General features: G+C 40.8%; 2 protein-coding genes across 4 annotated transcripts in view; one reads left to right on the plus strand and one right to left on the minus strand.

Moving 5' to 3' along the window:
- LOC125482775 (single-stranded DNA-binding protein 2-like) overlaps positions 1 to 3,872 on the minus strand; it is a 171,060-nt gene extending 167,188 nt beyond the window's left edge. For all 3 annotated transcript variants that reach the window (XM_048594951.1, XM_048594948.1, XM_048594950.1), the window contains exon 1: positions 3,611 to 3,872. In XM_048594951.1, the coding sequence (XP_048450908.1) occupies positions 3,611 to 3,666 (56 nt within the window). In that variant the 5' untranslated portion in view covers positions 3,667 to 3,872. The remainder of the gene's footprint in view (positions 1 to 3,610) is intronic.
- atg10 (ATG10 autophagy related 10 homolog (S. cerevisiae)) overlaps positions 1 to 24,201 on the plus strand; it is a 526,624-nt gene that overhangs the window by 243,227 nt on the left and 259,196 nt on the right. The gene's annotated exons all lie outside the window — the stretch shown is intronic.

The raw sequence follows: 24,201 nt of genomic DNA on the forward strand, positions 1-24,201 counted from the left end.
GTCAGCCTTCCTGCTCCTATGATGCTGCTTGGCCTGCTGTGTTCATCCAGCTCTGCACCTTGTTGTCTCGGATTCGCCAGCATCTGCAGTTCCTACCATGTCTTTAACCACTCCTATGTCTGTTCAACTATTTTTCTATCTTTGGGCTCTATCTCCACCTATCGTTTACACTTCCCCCTTCCCCCCCCCCCTTCCACCTTCAGTATAAAAACCATCCTTTGCCTAACTACCATCAGTTCTGAAGAAGGGTCACTGGACACAAAACATTAACTCCAATTTCTTTCCACAGATGCTGCCAGTCCTACTGAGATTTTCCAGCAACTTCTATTTTTTATTGAAGAGAAGATTTTGTAGTTCAGAGTGTCTGCTGTTGAATATCAGCTGAACACATTTGCCCAAAATTCTTCTGCTAGTCATTTTAATAGAACTGTTTTCTCTTTTAAAATAGTTGACAGAAGGGTGAGACAGTTAAGTACTTGGAGTGTGTGCACCATCATGACCAAAAGTAATATCTATCTTTTACACAGAATTCCCTTGTAACATCAATGGAACAGAACCAGGAAGCGATTGAACACACACACACAGTCAGTTAACACTCGTTTAGATTTTACAAATATATGCAACTTCACAGTCTTGGATCTACTCAAGTGCTACTGATAAATGTTTCAGAATTATTAGGCAAACGCTTAATCAAGGAAACGTAAAACACCAGTTTAATACTAACAATTGTGTAAATAAATTCCTCCATAGGTTCAGTGCTTCTACCCCTTTAGGAACAGGACAGATAGCCATTCATTTCCTGAAAGTTCAATCAGCTGTAATTCAAATTCAATATTGCTACATTAGAATTTAAGATACCACTATGGATGGAAAATCCACAGAAAATGTCTGCACCAAGGCTTCCTCCAATCAGCATTTGTGATGAAACTAATGATCAAGAATCTTTACAACACTAAATCAACCTTCACTGCATTTGGGATTAGCTGCCAGTTCAAAAACTTAGTGTCTATTAACTTTAGAGTGGCTTTATTTTGGTGTACAGATATGAGCTTTTGCACACAATATAACCTGTGAAAATGCAAACTTTCCAAAGAAGAAGCATCTTTTTCTTATTTCATTACCATTGGTCCATGCATACTAAATTTGAAGATTTCCATCTGTACATAGAAGTGTTAATCGCATGGAATGACAATTTCAGTTGATAATTCTTGATACATAATATCAGATATGTTGTACAGCTACTGTATAGATGTGCATTAAAAGAGGAGTTGAGTGCTGAAGATGGTTTTAGTTTAGGCTCCACAACACAGCAATTACTTAGTCAACTGGTGGTGCTTTCGTTTCTAATCTAGAGGTTATGCATGGTGTTACTGCTCAAAAAAAAGCCAAAGTATTGTTGTCATAACTACATTATCATCTCCATGACTGACAGCTAGTTCTTGCTGATCAAATGTAAACACAGTCTAAGTAATGTTAAAACTTTAACTCTGAAAAACCTCAATGGGTTTTAAGAACTGTCTTTCCTCACCACCTCAATCTTATGCAATTTTTAATTTCTGCTTTTAAAATGTAAGTTACAGTAATAGATTAGCTATTTGCTAAAGCATACTTTAACTAAACAAAAAACTGTTTTAATAAACTAATAGTTATTAAACACTTGCATGAATGTTTTTCTTCAAGTGAGTTAGCTGATAAGTTGACAACTACTTGTGAACGAGACATGGTCAATACATTAGAACACAATATAATCTGTATCACAGATTTCCAATGTGGATAAAAATGTCAATATTTAATAAACAATATATTTATATTGAGGGTTACATAAAGCCACATACATCAGTAAACAAAGGCAAATGTTTACAAAAGCACATTTTTCATTTAAAGTAAACACTTTAGTTTCACAATTAATTCAACATAAACAAACACTGGAACCATACATAGCTTAACAATTCATTGAACAATTGATTAAGTTTCTTTTTGGAAATCAACACTCCAAAAACTTTAATGCCATCGGTGTAGTTTTGCATTAACTGGTATTACTAGCTTTTCAATTTACTACATTTTTACTATGTTTTCAGTTTGGGCTAACAAAATATAGAGAACACAGACAGTCCTAACTGAGTGTAATGTGTTAGTATTGCAAGCCATTTTTTAAAACTTCATTCAACGTGCTTCTTACAAGTGTAGAACTGCTACAACTTTAAACATTACACACTTCAATGGATACGTAAATCACAAGGCAAAAAAAATTGTCCTACCTTTCAAGAGAACGCAATAATCCTTTTAAATAAGCATGCAATAAATTACAATAGCACTTCTGCAAAGTTACATTGTTCTTAATTACAAGCACCGCTATTTTAAGGCTCGTTTCATTGGATTGCTTGCACTTACTACACAACCACACTAATATACAGCTAAATGCAATTTAAATGAGTAATTCGAAGTAAATGGCTATTATTTATTTTAATTAAAAAGTTACAGATGGCAGATTACAATCACTTGTTTTCTTCTACGGTTCCCCTAAAGCAGCGTGGTGTAACATGGCACCAGGAGAGCCTCAGTTCAATGCAACTTAAAGACTTGGCTGCACACACGCTCAAACGAGTATTGTTTGCCAACAAATAAAAACATATTCATAAAATCCAGAAACATACGTTTGAAACCAAGGAAAACCCCGAATCCAAGAAATTTAAGACATCGGAGAGCTCTGTATTGGCGTAAATAAGTCTAGGTCTACTAATGCCAAATAAGCGAAATGATGTAAAACAAAATGAGTTGCTTGTGTATTTTGTTTTATTACTCGTCGCATTACCAACATGACTTTTCCAGTTCACTGAACAGCATCTTGTACATAGAGCGATACAGTAAAGACCAGTAACAGCTAGTTGTGTCCTAACTCCAGCATAATGATAAAAAAAGAGATTTATTTGAACTATTACACTTCACAAACTTTCTTTCCACAACAGTAGCCTTACTATTATTACTGAAGTCCTTGATCTGTAGATTCCATGCACAACGCAACGATATATGAACTTCCAGAACTGCACCTAGTCTGTCTTTTTTAGCATCCGATGAAATTACGATGTAAAATAAAGCATGTACTGCTTAACGCCTTTTCTCCTCAAATCTTTTGTGAAACTCTATTTTCCTTGACCACCCCCCACCCCCTCCACGTTCTGATCATTCTTGGGCTAAATTCCACCCTACACCTCAGTTCAGGAGCTCTCCTCTCCCAAGACTTATACAAAAAAAAAGTGTAAATAACCCATTGTACAAAGTGACAGAACACCAGCATAAACCTCAAGGAAACCAGTACAAGTTAGTGGGCTGCTTTTCTCATCAATATGTGTTACTTTTCTTTTCCAGCACAGCATTTCTAACGAACCAGCACCCCCCCCCCCCCCCCAACAAAGCAGCACCCTGTACCCCATGTTCCAATACCAAGAGAACAAGCAGCGAGTTCTTGTCCTGAGTCAACTGAGTGTCAGAATTAACTTAATGTTTTCAGACCAACCCCACAGTCCCGAGTTTGACATCTCACTATACCATTCCGGACCCGCCGGAGTTGAATCCGGGGTCGGTTTCCCGGTAAAAGCTGAGGTAAACTTACTTTTCCCTGGCTTGGCTGTCAGAAGGTACAGTGTTACTCTTGCCTTTGGCGTACATGCTTGAAGAGCTGGATTGTCACGCACCTGTCAAGCCATCAGGTCCCGGGAACAACCCCGTCACCATAGCGACAAAACGATGGCCCTGTGCGATTGGCTGGCTCCGGGGCCGAGACCGCCCCTTCGCCATGGTAACCGGCTGATGGACAGGCCCGATTGGCCGGGCGAGCGGCTGCTTCTCTTTGGGGGAGTTTGAAACCGTTGAAGTTCGGATTTTTTTGAAAAAAAGGCCCGGCTGTTCTGGTGAAAGGCTCCAACTCCCCTGTAAAGGTGCAACAGAAAACCTGGACTGGATTATCAACCCAAAAGAAAATGCACCGGCATTGAGTTGTTTAAATGAAATGCAATGACTATGTCTATATATGTATATTTCAAATGTTACAATGATTATTCTGAAATGTCTCACTTCTCAATGTTAACATTTACAGATCATGAAGATTAGCTCAAATAGCACAATTTGATGTATTCTTTTGTCAGTTACCCAGATCAATTTTTTTTCACTGACACTGAACCTTCAGGAGTTCTGTGACACTGTCCGGACTAAAAGACTCTTCCACTGTTTAGGGGTTGGAAAGAAAAAGAAGCAAAAGTATGCCATTTGAAGGAATTAGTATTATTATCTATACTCGCATCTAGTTTCTAAACTTTTCATACATCATTGTTTAAAAATGTTCACAAAATTTGTATACGTTGCGGAGTAGTTAAGACATCAGATAGCTTTGTCTGGCTTTTCTTCGTTTACTTTTTGGAAGATTCATAGTTTACTCAACATCACATTCTCCTCAGGAAAAGGAGGATAGAATTCTCTTAGAAATAATATGCTCTATCACCACTCCATGATGAGGACTCAAGAGATACCATTCAAGAAGGGATAGTTACAATAGTTCTGAAAAGGGTCTAGGCCCGAAACGTCAGCCTTCCTGCTCCTCTGATGCTGCTTGGCCTGCTGTGTTCATCCAGCTCTACACCTTGTTATCTCATAGTTACAATTTGTTAGTTTTGTTGTTCTTTTCACTTAGTAACTTAATTGAAAGCTTATCAAATGCACCTAACAAGAGTTAAACAACTCTGAGGATTATCCTATCAGCTGCATTGTGATAATCAAAAGGCAGAAAATTGACAAATAAAATGCCACAAATGCCTTTTTGTACTTTATTTTACTATTCTATATTTTCCTGATGCCTTATCTCCAAATATGCCCATGCAAGATATGAATTAGGAACAGGAGTAGGCCATTCTGCACAGCAACCCTACGCCTGTTGCACCATTCAAAAAGATCACGGATGATCTGACTTATGTCTTCAACTCCACATTTCTACTTACCACTGATTAACTTTGATTCTCTTGTTAGGTAAGAATCTATCTACCTCTGCCTTGAAAGTATTCAGTGACAGTATCTCCACCATTCTCAAGAAAGAGAGTTCTGAAGAATCGTGACTCTCTGAGAAAAAAAATTCTCTTCATTTCCATCTTAAATGGGAGACTATTTATTTTTAAACTGGTCCACCCTACATGCAAGAAGTGAATCAAATTTTTAGCATCCACTGTTTCAAATTTCCTTAGGATCTTACATCATTTTGATATTTTTCCCGATGTCTGTATCTTGTTTACATGTTTTCTTTAAGTCAGAGCTAATTTTTATTCTGCTATTAACACCAATGATGGACCAATGCTTTGTCTTCTTTTCTCGCTACAACTCTTCCCTTTGCCTTTTGTTCCATTACATCTTTCATTTCTAATCTCCTTCACCCTCTGAACTTTCCCCATCCTTCCACTCACTGCGCCCAATGTTTCCAGAGCATAAGACCAATCACATTTCCACCTCCCTTCAGTTTTGAAGAGAGTTCTATTAGACTGGAACTGATAACTCTATTTCTCTGCGCAGGTGCGGTCAGACCTGTTGAGTTTCTCCAACTCTTCCTGTTTTTAATTCCCTCAGACCATTTTAATACTATTATATCTCATTCTTCTAAGCTTTAAAGGATACAGGTCCAGCCTGTCTAACCTGTCTTCATAAGACCTCCTCCAGCCCAAGTATCAGTTGTGTCCAGGTCTTGGAAATGGTTAGCCAGCCACTCGGGGTAGAGAAAATCAAAGTGATCTCCACCTAAGGGGTTAGGAAATTAATGTTGAGCAGCCCATCATCCATCTTGACTTCTTCTGTCTTATTGGGAGTTGCTTTCTTTCTGGAATGAGAGAGAGAAAGGTGTTAAGGCAACCTAAAATGGTGGCACATCTGTTACAATTAGTGCAGGTAGGAAAGTGTCTTGGGCAAGTGAGTAGGCAGTGTAGAAAGCATGTATGGTTTACAGTGTCAGTGGTTGCGCCGCATGAGATCAAGTGAGAAAAGATGTTGCAGGAAATAGTGAGAGTGGTAGTGCATGACTCCTCATAGGAGGTGGGTACAGTTGTAGAGATAGAGAGTAACACTTAGTTGACTGAGTGGAGGCTGGGTGGAGGAGGTCATTGACAATTTTCCTACAATGCTAGGCTTTCCCCCATTTGGCTGAAACTCCTTCAGCATGCATGGAGGCCTCAGACTCCTGGACAGGTGGACAGTTTGTGTCTGAAAATACAAAGGCAGAAGTGTCCAGATTGCAAGAGAGCCAGGGTTTCATTCTCTTTCTCTCTCTCTCTGCAGTAAAGTAACCAAACACTGAAAGACTTTCCAAAGAACTGAAAGGATCTGGAGATATGGAGATCAGAGAACAGAAGATCTTGGAAGAAGCAAAAGTGGCACCACATTAGCCCTGTAGTCACTGCAATTGAACTGTGTCTCCACTATTTTACTCTCAACCCACAACATCCATGTTTGTTTGTTTTTCTATGCCTGTCTGTATGAGTATATGGGGGTTGGGGTGGTTTAAGAGGAGGTTATAGTTTCATCTAGCAAAGTTATTTAGAGATCATTCATATTTTTAGTTGTCTGTGGTTAGAATTGATTTTATTTAATAAATAATTGTTCATGTTTAGTACGGAAACTGGTCAGTGTTTTCTATTAACGTGAGCCTATCAGACAGGTAAATTGGCCATTTTGAAAAAGTGGGTCATGATGCAAGACTTCCCTATTTTTGTGTTACATTTCCTTTGATATAAATGTATCTCCTCTATTACCTGATGAACCTGTATGCTCATTGTTTTTGTGCATGGGGACTCTCAAATTCCTCTGTGCTGCAGCTTTTGAAGCCTTTCTCCATTTAAATAATATTCAGTTCCTTTATTCTTCTTGCCAAAGGGCACAGCCCCATATTTTCCTACATCATATTCCAACTGCCAAGTTTTTGCCCAGTCACTTACCCTGTCTATAAACTCCTTGAGTCATCCTCACTTCTTACCTTCCCATCTAATTTTGTGTCAGCTGCTAACTTGGCTATAGTACTTTCACTTTCATCATCCAAGCCATTAATATATATTATAAGTTATTGTGGTACCAGCACTGATCCTTGTGACACTCCACCAGTTACACGTTTCCATTCTGAAAATTCCTCCCTTATCCCAATTCCCTATCTTCTATTAGTCAGCCAATTCTCTATCCATGCAAATATACTACCTTCAAATTGAGTACTTATCTTGCTAAGTAGCCTTATATGTGGCATCTTATCAAGTGCCATTTGGAAGTCCAACATATCACATCTACTGGTTCCCTTTTATCTATCATGCTTATTACTGCTTCAAAGAATTCTGATAGATTTGTCAGGCATGACTTCTCCTTCATGAAGCGAAGTGGATCTGCTTGATTAGATCACGTATTTCCAAATGTTCAGCGATTACATTCTTTATAGTGGATGCTAACAGTTTCCCAATAACAGATGTTAAGCTAACTGACTTATGGTGCCTGTTTGTGGATCCTTCCCTTTTAGAATAAAGTTGTCACATTGGCAGTTTTCCAATCCTCCAGCACATCTCCAGAACAAAGAATTCTTGGAAATATTACTAACAGTGCATCCGCTATTTCTGCAGCTGTGTATTTTAGTATCCTAGTATTCAGCCCTTCATGTCCACAGGACCCATTAGTTTTTCTCTGGTGTTAACAAGTTTATATATTTCCTCCCTCCCATCTACCACCACCTTGATTATTTCGTATTTTCAAACTATTGGTTATTATTGTCTTCAACTCATCTATTACTTCTTGGTTTTCCTATTTTTTTTCTCCCAGCCTCATTTTCTAAAGGGCCTAAGTTCACTCCGGTTTCTCTCTCTTCCTTTTGAAATATTTAGAGAAGCTCTTACTACCTCATTACATCTATGTTTATCTTCCATGCAACCAACAGTTCTAATTCCATGTACTTGCCCTGTTCTCATTTGCCTTTATCCTTAAACCACCTTTCTATCCTAACCTTAAATGTTAACAGTCTCTACTTCAATCACTAATTCCATTCAAGCATTTCATGGTCTCAAAATAATCGGTGTAAATACATTAATCCTGCTCTTTGTTCCAAACTTTGATTTAAGCTTTGCAAGGTCCAATAAAAACAGACTTCAATAACCAGTTAATCTTTTCTTAATGGTGTTAGTTCGGGAAGAAATTTGGCATTGATATCTGCAAATTTTGAAAACTTTTACATTTACTTGATTAGGAAACTTGGTTTCAATTTTAGTTGCAGCTACGTCTCAGTTGTTGGAACCCATACTTTAGAATGAAAAGATTGTGCGTTCAAGTGCCACTCAACACCTCAGCACAAAAATTAAGGTTGACGCTTCTGTCACCATTTCAAAGTATTAAAATTATACCAGTGGCCTGGCCAATGCTTTGTCAATATCATAAAAAGAGATTATCTCGTTATTATGATATTGCTGTTTACAATATCTTGCTGTGCGCAGAGTGACTGTCACATCCTAGTTAAAACAGCCAAAGCAATTCATTGTCTGCAAATTGCTCCGAGAGGTCTCCCATTCCATTTTTGATAATGCCATATTCCCTCATAACTGTAAGAACTATCAGGTTAGACTCAAGTCCCAGACTTTTTTCATCAGTCTACCCTGTCCTGTATCACGGATAAACATAGAAATTAATGGTTAGAGATAAACTGGTCAACCAGGCTTTATGAAAGGATACAAAAACAGAAGTTGCTAGAAAAGCTCAGCAGGTCTGGCCACATCTGTGAAGAGAAATCAGAGTTAACATTTCGGGTCTGGTGACCCTTCCTCAGAACTTGACCCGAAACGTTAATTCTGATTTCTCTTCACAGATGCTGCCAGACCTGCTGAGATTTTCCAGCAACTTATGTTTTTGTTTCTGATTTACAGCATCTGCAGTTCTTTCATTATTTATTTATTAAAGGATAAGTGGATATCTTTTCAAATATTTAAGGGCATACTAGAATTTGCATTTAAACTGATAAATTCACAATTACTACTTGTTTTGAAACTACTATTTGTTTCATCCACACCAATTCACTTCTGTTTAGCAGGTTATAAATGTGACATAACTTCCATAAAACATTTGAAATAAAACAATATAATCCTGTATATTTTAAATAATGCAGTAGAATATTCTAGACAAATGTTTTGTGTACACAGAGTAAATTTTTTATAATGCCGTAAAAGAAGGAATGGGCTGTGTTAAAGTTTCCGGTGCAGAGGTTTGCTGACAGAGCAGATTAGATGACCAAGTCAAATTTGTAGCCTTTCTGATTTGGTGATCATCAAAATTGATAGTTAGAAAATAAGAAAGGTTGAAGTCAAAACCCTGGAACTTCCTCTGAAATGGCATTATGGGTCTACCTACAACACATGGACTGCAGCAATTTAACAAGGCAGCTCATCACCATCTTCTCAAGGCCAACTAAAGATGGGTAATAAATGCTGGCCCAGCCAGCGTCACCCATATCCCGTGATTGATCAAAACCAAAATTGGACATATTGACTTTGACTCCTGATGATCTGATTTTCCTTCCCATTAAAGACGCTTTCAAATAAAATTCCACAATTTTACAATTCAGAAATATTTTCCCAACGGAAGTTGTTCCACATTTCCCACTGTGCAGGGTGTTAAACATATTCATTATTTCACAGTTGATATGCAAAAGGTCAAGTGAGACTGTGACTTATGTATCAAACAACATCTTTCTCCATTTTTAGTTCAAAATACAACTTTTTTAATTTTATGACATGACTGTACATGCTGAATTTTTTGAGTAAATTACGTTAAGAACTTTGTTCACTGGCAGAGTGCATATTTGAAAACCTCCAAAACTGTCAAACCCAGGAACAGCTCATTCCTCGGCAACAAATTAGGTGATTGTCTTTTGGAAAATAAACATAAATTAACATCCCTTTAATACTGAAGAATATGGGGGAGGAATTAAGTACCATCACCAGGTCTAGAGAAGTAGCATTAGACAAACTAATGGGACTTTTGCATCCTAAGATTCTAAGCAAATTTGCACACAACACAAAAATAGATGCAAAGGCAATTTGCAAGAAGGACACAAGCAGTTTACAGAGACACATTGATAGGTTGAGTGGGTGACCTTACAGAGGTTGGTACGTCATGAGGGGCATGGACAGCGTGAATAGCCAAAGTATTTTCCCCACGGTGGGGAGATCCGAAATGAGAGGGCATAGGTTTAAGGTGAGATGGGAAAGATTTAAAAGGGACCTAAGTGGCAACTTTTTTCGGCACAGAAGGTGGTGCATGTATGGAATGAGCTGCCAGAGGAAGTGGCGGAGGCTGGTACAATTACAACATTTAAAAGGCATCTGGATGGGTATATGCATAAGAAGGGTTTAGAGGGCTATGTTCGAAATGCTGGCAAACGGGACTAGGTTAATTTAGGATATCTGCTCAGTGTGGAAAAGTTGGACCAAAGGGTCTGTTTCCATGCTGTACAGCGAATGACTCAATGATTCTATGAAGTCAACTGGAACGTCCATCCAGCAGACCACTGTAGCCTTGAAACTAAACAATTGCCTGGGCAGAAAGAAAAGCTAACACCATCTCTGATGAGAAACCGTGTAAGTCTTTCTGATCAATCATTTCCGTCAATAGGTCTGTACCAGTTAAAATGAAGGGTCAACATCTGTGGAGCATCAAGTTGAAACCTTTGGTGGTACATTCCTGTTTTAAGACTGAGCCCAACAGCGGGAGAGATTGGAAGAGGAAATCTCATGGGTTCCCAGGAAGAGAAAGCTCACTGGATCCCCTGACAAACAAGCAGTGAATTGACTGCTGGTGGCCTTTCTACTAATTTAGGATCTTGAATAAGAAAGGGCCAGCCACCAACATCTGCTGGCCTATCAGAACATGAAAGATCACCCACAGGAAAGCTGTGTTTTTTGGGAGTGGGTCTCACTGTGTGGAGTTCATGGGGGTGGAGTTGTGGTGGGAAGCAAGTGAAGAGAGTAGCTTTCATGGACATCCTCCTGTTTCATATCCAGTCTCTCACTCAAGTATGGATTAAAGCATATTTGGGGAAATCTTCCAATGCAAGCCTGCCTGCAGTGGTGAACCAGTCAGTAAATCTCATCTGGAGCTTATAAAAATGAAGCCCAGAAGGAAATAGGTTCCTTTGTGTTTATTAATTGACTATTTAATGGCTTGCATTGGCAGCAGAATAGGAAAGTGGAGCTTGTGTCTCCCTGCCCAGAATATAATTTGGAGGTAAGAAGGTGACAGGGTTGTGGTTCACCAACATTCTAGGCAATTAAGTAACTTCTGAATCCAGGGCCCATAAATCTGAGCTTGGAAGATTCTGCCAGTAATTATTTTCTTTCACAGATGCTGCCTGACCTACTGAGTATTTCCAGCACTCTGTTATTTCAGGAGTTCCTCAGGGCAGTGTCCTGGAACCATCTTCAGCTGCTTCATCAACGATATTTCATCGATCATAAATTCAGAAGTGAAGATATTCACTGATGATTGTGCAATGTTCAGTTCCATTGTGACTCCTCAGATATTGAAACAATGTCCATGCTTGTGTTGATAAGTAGCAAGTAACATTTGCACCACACATTTTTCAGACAATGACTATCTCGAGTAAGACAGACTCTATCACTTCTTGACATTCAATGGCATTAGCATCACTGAATCCTCCATTATCAACATCATGCGGATTACCACTGGCCATTAATAACTGAACTAGCCATATAAATGCTGAGACTACAAAAAGAAGTTAAAGGCTAAACATTCTTCTGGTGAGTAAAATCACCTCTTTGTTTCCCAATATCTGCCTACCATCTATAAGACTCAAGTGTGATAGAATGCCGTCCACTTCCTTGGTTGGGTGCAGGTCCAACAACACTCAAGAAGCTAAACACCATGCAGGACAAAGAACTCTGTTTGATTGGCAGCCCATCCACAACCTTCACCATTCATTATCTTGAAGACTGACACACAGTGGCAGCAGAGTGTACCATCTACAAGATGCACTTTGGTATCTCATCAAGGTTCTCTTGGCAACACTTTCCATACCCACAGTCACTACACCTTGAAGGACAAAGGCAGCAAGATCATGGGAATTCCATCACCTGCAAGTTTCCCTTCAAGTCATTCATATCCTGATTTGGAACTATATCACAGTTCCTTCACCACCACTGAGTCTAAATCTCTACACCCGAAAAAACTGTAACGGTTCAAGAAGGCTGCTTGCCACAAACATTCACAGGGCAATTAGGAATGCACAATAAATAGTGGACTAAGCATTGATGCCTACATCTGATGAGAAAGTAAAGAAAGAAGATTTCCATCATTTGCACTATTTTGCTTTGAATCACCTGGAAAATTCTAGTGACATCCTCAAACACAGAAACTATGATCAACATCATAGTTTGTTACATAACTTAGAGTCATAGAGTCATATAGAATGGAAACAGACCCTTTGGTCCAACCAGTCCACGCCAACCATAATCCCAAACTAAACAAGTTCCATCTGCCTGTGCTTGGCCTATATCTATCCAAACATTTCTTATTCATGTACTTACATAAATGTCTTTTAAATGTTGTAGCTATACCCGCGTCCAACACTTCCTTTGGAAGTTCATTCCACACATGAACCACTCCCTGTGTAAAAAAATTGCCTCTTATGTCTTTTTATAAATCTTTCTCGTCTCACCTTCAAAATATGCCCCTAGTCTTGAAATCTCCAACCATAGGGAAAATGACACCTGCCAATCACCTTATCTATACCCCTCATTATTTAATAAACGTCTATAAGGTCACCTCTCAACCTCCTGCGCTCCAGTGAAACAAGTCGCAGCCTATCCAGCCTTTCTTTATAATTCAAACCCTCCATTCCTGGCAGCATTTTGGTAAAACTCTTCTGAACCCTTCCAGCTTAATAATATCATTCCTGTAACAGGGAGATCAGAACGGGACACAATATTCCAGAAGAGGCCTCACTAACATCCTGTACAACCTTGACATAACATCCCAATCCCTAAACTCAAACGTCAGAACAAAGAAGGCAAGTATGCTAAACACTTTCTTAACCATCCAATCTATATGTGATGCAAACTTCAAAGAATCATGTACCTGAACCCCGAAGTCTCTCTTAGCTCTGCAACAAGGACAACACTTGGAACCATCTATGAAAACATGTTAAACCATATGAGGAGACAATACTGATGGCATAGGAAATGACAGGGAAACAGGAGGGTTCCATCAATTGCCTGGAGCCATAGCTGTTCAGCAGCAGTTCATTGACACAGGGAGGCAGATGGCGAGCCAGGAGTGGGACTCTGGCAGATGATGGTGAGGCAGCTGGTGAGCCCGGAGCGGGATTCCGGCAGCAGCATTAAGGAGGCAGTTGACAGAGGGACAAGCACAGAATCCAGCATCGGCTGCTACATTGGCACGGGCCACATCAGAACGGTAGGCCCAGTGGCTAAAGATGGTACCTGAGGAGCAGCGACTTCGATGTTGGTTGGCTCCGGCGCTGGCAGCGGTGAAGCGGTGGTGGAAGGGTATGGACTCTCTTTAAACAATTTCATTTTTAAAATTATGCTTAAACTATTCAAAATGGCATGGGATCATGGCAACAGTGGAAGCATTTCACTGTATTTTACTGTAGTTTTCACTGTAAAATACATGTGACAATAAAATCATTCATTCATTCATTGAAGAGAACTTCAACTGAACAATCTGTGCTCTCCTGCAATTAATAGTCATGTCTAACATATGTCCCAGTCCTTCCACCCTGAACAGCATCTGTTAAATACCAAGATTGATATTCATGTCACCTAATATTGCAATATCACTAGCCACTTCAACACACTCAGCACAGCGTCATGCTGCAAGAAAAGGTTTACATAAATGCAAGGAAAAGTGAAAATCTAGCAAATTGGGGAGCTGCAAAAAAAAGGGATAGGAAATAAATTAGCAAGATACAAAAAGGCAATATGAATAAACATATACGGAATATCAAAATGAACAGCAAAGGCATCTAAATATATGAACAGCGAAAACTTTGGAATGTGTAACGTGTGTCCATTAAAGATAGCTTCAAGTAAAACTAATATGGGAAATGGCAAACTTTGTCTAGGCCCGAAACGTCAGCCTTCCTGCTCCTCTGATGCTGCTGGGCCTGTTGTGTTCATTCAGCTCTACACCTTGTTATCTCAGATTCTCCAGCATCTGCATTTCCTACTATCTCTTGTTAAGTTAGTACTTGTCTGCTTTCAGGGTGGAGACGGAGGACAAATCATCTAATGAACCTAAATGTGAATCAAGAGGAATGACCCAGTTGATTTAATACATTTGTTACTATCAGATGAAAAGTAAAACAGCTGCTTCATTTTTAAAACCCTTACTCAGCCATGACAAAACAAAATGTAAATTATTTTTACCATGCAGTTATATCACACTTTAATTAAAACATAGGATGAAATTCTCCCCTCCTCAATGTGGCATCAGTAATGGTGGGAAAGGTGAGAATGAAAAAAATCATATTCTTGATGTTGAGAAAATGTCCTGATTTTCCACTCAACCCTTATATGGTGATCCAGAACCTTGCCATTGAGCAGTGACTACTTTATTTCCATGCAATCATGTTCCATTAAGCCCCAACTTGCTTTACTTATATGTCACTTCCAGTTCTCCTCTTCCTGGCTGTGCAATTAAGTGGTGCAAATTTCTAGCAGTATGCTACATCAATGTCAGACCTGCAGTCCATGTCAGCAGTTTACGTGGCAAGCATATTCAGGTGCTTCAAGTAAATGACCATGTGTGAAGGCCTAACTGGAAATAGTTTAATTTAAAAAAAGTTGAACCAGCCATTGGGCAGTGGGAGTCCCCAGTGGAGGGCTCTCTACATGGTAGTCCTCCCACTTTCTATCTCGGGTGGAGGACCTGGGGTGGAAGGTGCTGCACACAGCAGCCTTGTCCTTGTGGCACAGTGATAGTGTCCCTATCACTGGACCACAAGGGTTGCACAGTTTGTGAGTTTGCATAGAGGAGAAGGGCCCTGTTGCGTAATTAATTAGAAGAAGATCAAAAGATTTTGGAAGAAATGTCACTGTGAGCCATGGCAGACTGGATGCTATGAATCTTAACTGGATAAAACAGGTATGACATGGTGGGCATCACGGAGACGTGGCTGCAAGGGGATCGGGATTGGGAACTGAATATACCTCCTATCAAAAAGATAGGCAGGTAGGCCGAGGGGGCCCTTATTAGAAAGAAATGAAATTAAATCAATAGGAAGAAACGAAGTAGGGTCAGATGGTGTAGAATCTGTGTGGGTAGAATTGAGGAAGCGCAAAGGTGAAAAAACCATAGTTGGATTTGTGTACAGGCCTCCAAACAGTAGTCAGGAGCTGGGGCACAAGGTACACCAGGAAATAGAAAAGGTGTGTAAGAAAGGCAAAGTCACAGTGATCATGGGGGATTTCAATATGCAGGTGGACTGGGAAAATCATGTTGGTAGTGGATTGCAAGAAAAGGAGTTTGTGGAATGTCTACAAGATGCCTATTGGAGCAGCTTGTGGTGGAGCCCACAAGGGAACAGGCAATACTGGATTTCTGAAGAAGGGTCGAGGCCTGAAACATCAGCCTTCCTGCTCCTTTGATGCTGCTTGGCCTGCTGTGTTCATCCAGCTCTACACCTTGTTATCACTGGATTTAGTGTTGTGCAATGAGGCAGACTTGATAGCGGAGCTTAAGGTGAAGGAACCCTTAGGAGGCAGTGATCATAAAATGATAGAATTTACTCTGCAATTTGAGAGGGAGAAGATAGAATCAGAGGTAACGGTATTATAGCTGAATAAAGGCGACTACAGAGGTATGAGGGAGGAGCTGGGCAGAATTGACTGGAAGAGGAGCCTAGCAGGAAAGACAGTGGAACAGCAATGGCAGGAGTTTCTGGGAGTAATTCAGGAGACACAGCAAAAATTCATCCCTAGGATAAAGAAGCATGGCACAGGGAGGATGAGGCAACCATGGCTGACTAAGGAAGTCAGGGATAGCATAAAAACAAAAGAGAAAGCATATAATGTGGCGAAGGGCAGGGGGGAACCAGAGGACGGAAGCTTACAAAGACCAACAGAGGGCAACAAAAAAAGAAATAAGGAGGGAGAAGATTAAATATAAGAGTAAGCTAGCCAGTGATATAAATGAAGACTGTAAGAGTTTCTTTAGATATATAAAGGGCAAAAGAGAGGCAAAAGTGGATATTGGTCCACTGGAAGATGATGGTGGAGAGATAGTAGTGGGGAACAAGAAAATGGCTGAGGAACTGAATAATTACTTCACGTCAGTCTTCACGGTGGAAGACACAAGTAATCTCCCAAAAATTCAAGGGAGTCAGGGGGCAGAGCTCAGTATGGTGGTCATCACCAAGGAAAAGGTGCTAATAAAACTGATTGGCCTGAAGGTGGATAAATCACCTGGACCAGATGGGCTACACCCCAGAGTTCTAAAGGAGATAGCTGAAGAGATAGTGGAAGCGTTAGTGGTGATCTTTCAGGAATCACTAGAGTCAAGGAGGGACTGGAAAAATGCTAACGTGACATCCCTGTTTAAAAAGGGAGTAAGGCAAAAGATGGAAAATTACAGGCCGATTAGCCTAACCTCTGTCGTGTATAAGATTTTGGAGCCCATTGTAAAGGATGAGATTTCTAATATTTGGAAGTGTATGGTAAAGTAGGCCAAAGTCAGCATGGTTTCATCAAGGGGAGGTCATGCCTGACAAATCTGCTAGAATTCTTTGAGGAAGTAATTAGCAGGGTAGACCAAGGAGAGCCAATGGATGTTATCTACCTGGACTTCAAGAAGGCCTGTGACAAGGTTCCGCACAGGGGGCTGCTGAGTAAGATAAGGGCCCATGGTGTTAGAGGCAAGGTGCTAGCATGGATAGAAGATTGGCTGTCTGGCAGAAAGCAGAGAGTGGGGTTAAAAGGGTCTTTCTCAGGATGGCAGCCGGTGACAAGTGGTGTTCCACAAGGGTCAGTGCTGGGACCACAGCTTTTCACTTTGTACATTAGTGATCTAGATGAAGGAACTGTGAGCATTCTGGCTAAGTTTGCAGATGATACAAAGATAGGTAGAGGGACAGGTAGTATTGAGGAGGTGGGGAGGCTGCAGAAGGATTTGGACAGGCTAGGAGAGTGGGCAAAGAAGTGGCAGATGGAGTACAACATGGGAAAGTGTGAGGTCATGGACTTTGGTAAGAAGAATAAAAGCATGGACTATTTTCTAAATGGGGAGAAAATTCAGAAGTCTGAAGTGCAAAGAGACTTGGGAGTTCTGGTCCAGGATTCTCTCAAGGTAAACTTGCAGGTTGAGTCAGTAGTCAGGAAGGCAAATGCAATGTTGGCATTTATCTTGAGAGGACTTGAATATAAAAGCAGGCTTTATAAGGCTCTGGTCAGGCCACAGTTGGAGTACTGTGTGTGGTTTTGGGCCCATATCTCAGGAAGGATATACTGGCCCTGGAGCAGGTTCAGAGGAGGTTCACGAGAACAGTCCCAGGAATGAAAAGCTTAACATATGAGGAATGTTTGAGGACTCTGGGACTATACTCATTGGAGTTTAGAAGGATGAGGGGGGATCTAATTGAAACTTACAGAATACTGAATGGCCTGGACAGAGTGGATGTTGGGATGATGTTTTCATTTGTAGGAGGGACTAGGACCCAAGGGCATAGCCTAGAGTAAAGAGAAGACCTATTAGAACAGAGATAAGGAGAAACTGCTTCAGCCAGAGAGTGGTGAATCTGTGGAACTCACTGCCACAGAAGGCTGTGGAGGCCAGGTCATTGAGTACATTTAAGACTGAGATAGATAGGTTCTTGATTATCAAGGGGATCAAGGGTTACGGGGAGAAAGCGGGAGAATGGGGTTGAGGAACTTATTTGCCATGATTGAATGGCAGAGCAGACTCGATGGGACGAATGGCCTAATTTCTGCTCCTATGTCTTATGGTCATAACTGGAAATGAAAAAAATTCCAGCGATAGACAAGTTGGTTATTTACAGCTATATGTGGAATTGAGGCCAGAGATGGTAAGGAGGTTAGCTTTCACGTATATATTTGCCACATCATACAGTAAACCAAACAGTTACAGTGAAATAAAGAAATATCTATGACTGGACTGTGATTCTCTTGGGACTATAAGACGATGCTACAGATTGAGGAATAAAAAAAAGTGGATTTTTAATATAAATTGATTAATCTGTAAAGTGTTGCTGTATCAGTCGTATAAAACAGCAGAACTCATATAGACAAAAACATTCTGCTACAGTGAGAAAGAAACCCATTGAAGCTGCATTGCTTCATGATGCTTAGAAGAAAGGACGACTTGCACTTATATGTGCCTTTCATAGCATGCCAAAGAGCTTTAACTCCCAAAATTCATCTGAAATATACCATGGGTTTATGAGTGACAGATTAAATACTAGGTTTGATCCTATAACTTATGAAATGGGAAATAAAGATTCTTCTATTTTTGGTTGTAGGATGCCATTATATGATTTATTTTAATAGTGTTGTAATGTGTGTGAATTGGCTGCCATGTTTCCTACTAAATGTCCTTGTACACCAAGTGGCTCAAAGTAAGCACGTAGGTGCAGCAGGCGGTGAAGAAGGCAAATGGCATGTTGGCCTTCACAGTGAAGGGATTCGAGTACAGGAGTAGGAGCAATATATTCTACAGGTCCTAAGTGTGACCTATACCTGGAGTATTGTGTGAAAGCTTACCAGACTGATTATTGGGATGGCATGATTGATGAATGAAGAAAGATTTGATTGGTTAGGATAATACATCCTAGAGCTTTGAAGAATGAGGAAGGATCATATTCTAGGCCCAATAAGCTTAGACAGGATAAATGCAGGAAGGATGTTCCCATTGGCTGGGTTGTTCAGAACCAGGAGTCATAGTCTAAGGATAGGACTGAGGTAAGGAGAAATTTTTTCAGGCAGAGAGTGCTGAGCCTGTGGAATTCTCTGCCACAGAAAGTAGTTGAGGTGAAAATGTTGAATGTTTTCAAGACAGATGTTGTTCCTAATTCTAAAGGGGTGAAGAGGTATGCTACAAAATCAAGAAAAGAGTACTGAGTTAGATTATCATATTGAATGGCAGAGCAGGCTCCTACTTTTTATGTTTCTATGTTTTTTCTTGTCTTTTAATCATGCCATTATGAAAATAGTATGTTGAAGATAAAAGTACACTATAATACTATTCTTTTACTGTTCTCTTCATATTTAAATTAATTCCAAACATACACTGCAAATTCTTATCTCTAGATAATGACTCCGTCCTTTATCCCAGCAACTATCGAAGATTGAGTGAAAATAAAAACAAAAAGTGCTGGAGAGACTCAACGGATCTGGCAGCATCTGCGGAAAGAGAAACAAAATTAACATATCAAGTCCAATATGACTTTTGTTCAGAACTGAGGTTCTCCAGTGCTTTCTGTTTTTATTTCAGATCTCTAGCATTAGCAGTACTTTGTTTTTATAAGACTGAACCAGACTGTTTGCAATTTTGCAAGTTTCTCACTTGTATTTGACCTTCTGATGAACCTATGAACCTCTGATCACAGCTTCTCACCCACACTTCATGGATATTCTCTCTGCTCGGTCTTGAACCCGGAACCTTTCACACATATTGAGTGAGAATAATTACCATTACACTGCAGAAACACTACAATTTCTCAGTGCATCTGACTTCTCTCTACCAATTTTATCATCAGTTGCCTCCATCCCTGTAGCATCTCTCAAATTCCCACTTGTCTCAGTCCACTGCCTATAGCTTCATCTATGCCTTTGTTCCAATTTGTTAGCTCTAGACTTGAGTATCACTGATGCATTTTCAACTCATCATAATGTTTAGATCATGAAAATCTTGCCTGCCCATATACAAACTTGCACCAAGCCCCGCCTGCACAATTTTTTATGCTTGCTGACCTAGATTGGTTCCCAGTTAAGCAATGATAGTTTTTAAAATTCTTCGATGGCCAGACCCCTCCCTTTCACTGCAACATCACCTATCCTGAAAACACTTAAGATGTTATGCGGCTCCAACTCTGGGCTCTGAGACATTCCCAGTTCCAACATTAGTGCCCATGTCTTCATCTTCCAAGGTCCCAAGTTCTGGAATTCCCTCCCTAACTTTTTTTTGTCTCTCTACTTACCTTTCTTTCTTTAAGATCATCCTTCAAACCAGCCTACTATCTTTTTATGTGGCTTGGTGTCAGATTTTGTTTGAAAATGCTATTGTGAATTTCCTTGGGGCATTAACTATGTTAAAAGTGCTATATAAAATGCAAGCTCTTGTTTTTCGTATTACTAATTTTGTACAGATTTACAATGTACTTAATGGTGAAGCACTCTAACTTTCATAATCCCAGAAATCTTGGCCATTGTAATAGCATTCAAAATTACAGAGACAACAAGGTGCAGGGCTGGATGAACACAGCAGGCCAAGCAGCATCATAGGAGCAGAGAGGCTGACGTTTCGGGCCTAGACCCTTCATCAGAAAAGGGGGAGGGGAAGGGGGTTTTGAAATAAATAGGGAGAGAGTGGGAGGCGGATAGAAGAGGGATAGAGGAGAGGATAGGTGGAGAGGAAACAAACAGGTCGAAGAGGCGGGGATGGAGCCAGTAAAGGTGAGTGTAGGTAGGGAGTTAGGAAGGGGATAGGTCAGTCCAGGGAGGACGGACAGGTCAAGGGGGCGGGATGAGGTTGGTCGGTAGGAGATGGAGGTGCGGCTTGAGGTGGGAGGAGGGGATAGGTGGGAGGAAGAACAGGTTAGGGAGGCAGGGACGAGTTGGACTGGTTTTGGGATGCGGTGGGGGGAGGGGAGATTTTGAAACTTGTGAAATCCACATTGATACCATTGGGCTGCAGGGTTCCCAAGCGGAATATGAGTTGCTGTTCCTGCAACCTTCGGGTGGCATCGTTGTGGCACTGCAGGAGGCCCAGGATGGACATGTCGTCTGAGGAATGGGAGGGGGAGTTGAAATGGTTCGCGACTGGGAGGTGCAGTTGTTTGTTGCGAACCGAGCGTAGGTGTTCTGCAAAGCGGTCCCCGAGTCTCCGCTTGGTTTCCCCGATGTAGAGGAAGCCACACCGGGTACAGCGGATGCAGTATACCACATTGGCAGATGTGCAGGTGAACATCTGCTTGATGTGGAAAGTCTTCTTGGGGCCTGGGATGGGGGTGAGGGAGGAGGTATGGGGGCAGGTGTAGCACTTCCTGCGTGTTGATTTGATCCGAAACTACTGCTGTAAACACAAAATATCCTCCAACTCAACTGTAAATGTATTATGAAGTGACATGCACCCAATCACAAGATACAAAGTATTAAAATATTGCTGATTCTATAATATTTAATGATTTGTAGGAGAACTCCAGTAGCTTTTAGTATATTTGGTTATGCAAAGTCTGAACCCTGACATGAAAGTCCTCAACATTGACTCTAAACCCTGTGAAGTGTCATTGCGCCACGTCAAGCTTGGACAAGGAAACCTTCCGTTTATCACAGTGTATTGCCCATCCTCAACTGATGAATCAATTGTCCTCCATGTTGAACACCATTTAGAGAAAACTTTCAGGTGGCAAGGTCACAGAAAACACGCTGGGTGGGGGAACTTCAAGGGTGCCTCCGCAGCAGCACTATTGACAAAGCTGTTCGATTCCTTAGGGACATAGCTGCTAGACTGGGTCCACAGCAGATGGTGAAGGAACCAACAAGAGGGAAAAACAACCCTGATCTCATCCTCACCAATCTGCCTGTCATAGATGCATCTGTTTATGGCTACATTCATAAGAGTGTCCTTGTGGACATGAAGTCCCATCTTCACATTGAGAATAACCTCCATCATGTGGTGATGAACTAGCACAGTGTTAAATGGGATAGGTTTCAAACTTGTTTAGCAACTCCAGATTGGACATCCATGAGAAGTTGTCACTAGTAGCAAAATTGAATTCCAATGCAAACTGCAACCTCAAGGCCCAGCATACACCTCCCTCCAACATTTTCATCAAGCCAGGAGATCGACTCTGGTTCAATTAAGAGCGCAGGAGGGCATCCAGGCTCAGAGTCAGCCATATCTAAAAATAGGGTGTCAATTTATAAGCTACAAAACCGGACTACTTGCATGCCAAACAGCATAAGCAGCTTACGGTAGACAAGGATAAGGATGCTGCAAACAACATATCAGATCTAATACCTGCAGTCCTGCCACATCCAGTTGTGAATGATGGTGGACAATTAAACAACTCACTTGGGGAGGTAGCTCCATAAATATCCTAACCTGAATAATGGGGAGACCAGCACGTTAATGTAAGAGATAAGGCTGAAACATCTGGAATAATCTTCAGCCAGAACTGCCAAAGAGATGATCCATCTTGGCCTAATCCAGAAGCACCCAGCATCATAGACGGGAGTCTTCATCCATGTTGATTTAATCCAGGTGATGTTCTGAAGCAAGTGGAGGGGAGTGACTATATACTGCAGAAATGAAGTGCCCTGATAAGAGTCTCACAATATTACTGAAGACTTGTGCTCCAGAAATTGCAGCGCCCCCGGCCCGGCTGCAACAGAGGCATTTATCGGACAATGTGGAAAATTGGCCTACATATCTTGTAAACAAAAAGCAAGGCCAGTCCAACCCAATCAATTATAGCTCAATTGTTCTACTTCCGATCATCACAAAAGTAATGGAAGGTGTCATCAACAGTGTTAACAAGCTGCACTTGCTTAGCAATAACTTGCTCACCAATGTTCAGTTTGGGCGCTGCTGTCACCACTCAGTTCATTACAAGCTTGATGCAAATGAGGGCAAAACAGCTGAATTCCATAGGTGAGGTGAGAGCAATTGCCCTTGAGATCAAGCCCACATTTGACCAAGTGTAGCATCAAGGAGCCATAGTAAAACTGAAGTCAATGGAAATCAGGGAAATCTCTCCACCATAACTGGCACAAAAGAAGATAGTTGTTGAAGGCCCAACAATCTGCAACTTCTTCACCAATGATCTCCCCTCCCTTATAAGGTCAGAAGATCAAATGCTCACAGATCATTACACAATATTCAGCACCACTCGCAACTCCTTAGGTACTGAAGCAATCATGTCCAAATGCATAAGACCTGGACAATATCCAGGATTGGGCTGGTGTGGCAAGTTATGTTCAAGCCGAACAAATACAGGGCAATAAGTATCTCCAACAATAAGAAATTTAACCAAAATCTCTTAATATTGAATGCAGCTCTAACAAAACCCAAGAAGCTTGTTACCATCCAGAACAAAGCAACTCACTTGATTGGCACCATATCCATAAACAACCATTCCCTCATCCACCAATGCTCAGAAGCAGTTGTGTGCACCATCTACAAGATGCACAGCCAAAATTCACCAAGACTTCTGAGACAGCACCTTCCAAGCACAAAATCACCATCATTTGAAGATCAAGGGCAGCAGATACATAGGAACACTGCCCCCTGCAAGTTCTCTCCAAGGCACTCAACATCCTTACTTGCAAATATAGTGCTGTTCCTTCAGTGTCACTGGATCAAAATCCTGGAATTCCCTCCTAACGGCATTGTTGGTACACCTTCAACGAATGGTTTGGAATAGTGGGGAAGATGATTTCTCAAGGGAATGCTGCAGAAGTCAACTCTGTGACATTGCAAAACGCTCAGATGGAAATGGAGAGAGAAGAAGAAGTTGAATGGCATTAGTAATGAGGGATCTTCTTGTAAGAGGAATAGTTGGAGTTTTCTGCAGCTGCAAATATAACACCAAAATGGTATTTTGCCTTCTTGTTTCGGAGTAAATAATTTCATTGGAAGGTTCTGCATAGTAGACTGGTTAGCAAGGTTAAATCACATGGAATCCAGGGAGAGCTAGCCATTTGGATTAAAAATTGGCTTGAGGGTATGATATAGAGAGTGCTTGTGGAGGATTGTTTTTTGGACTGAAGGCCTGTGACCAGCGGTGTACTGCAAGGATCGGTGCTGGGTCCACTGCTTTTTGTCATTTACATAAATGATTTGGATGTTAAAATAGGAAAATCATTAGTATGTTTGCAGATGATACCAAAATTGGTGGTATAGTGTTAGTGAAGAAGATTATCTCAGAGTATAACAGGACCTTGA

The sequence above is a fragment of the Rhincodon typus genome, chromosome 3 (assembly GCF_021869965.1).
Source record: "Rhincodon typus isolate 14 chromosome 3, sRhiTyp1.1, whole genome shotgun sequence".
Lineage (NCBI taxonomy): Eukaryota > Metazoa > Chordata > Chondrichthyes > Orectolobiformes > Rhincodontidae > Rhincodon > Rhincodon typus.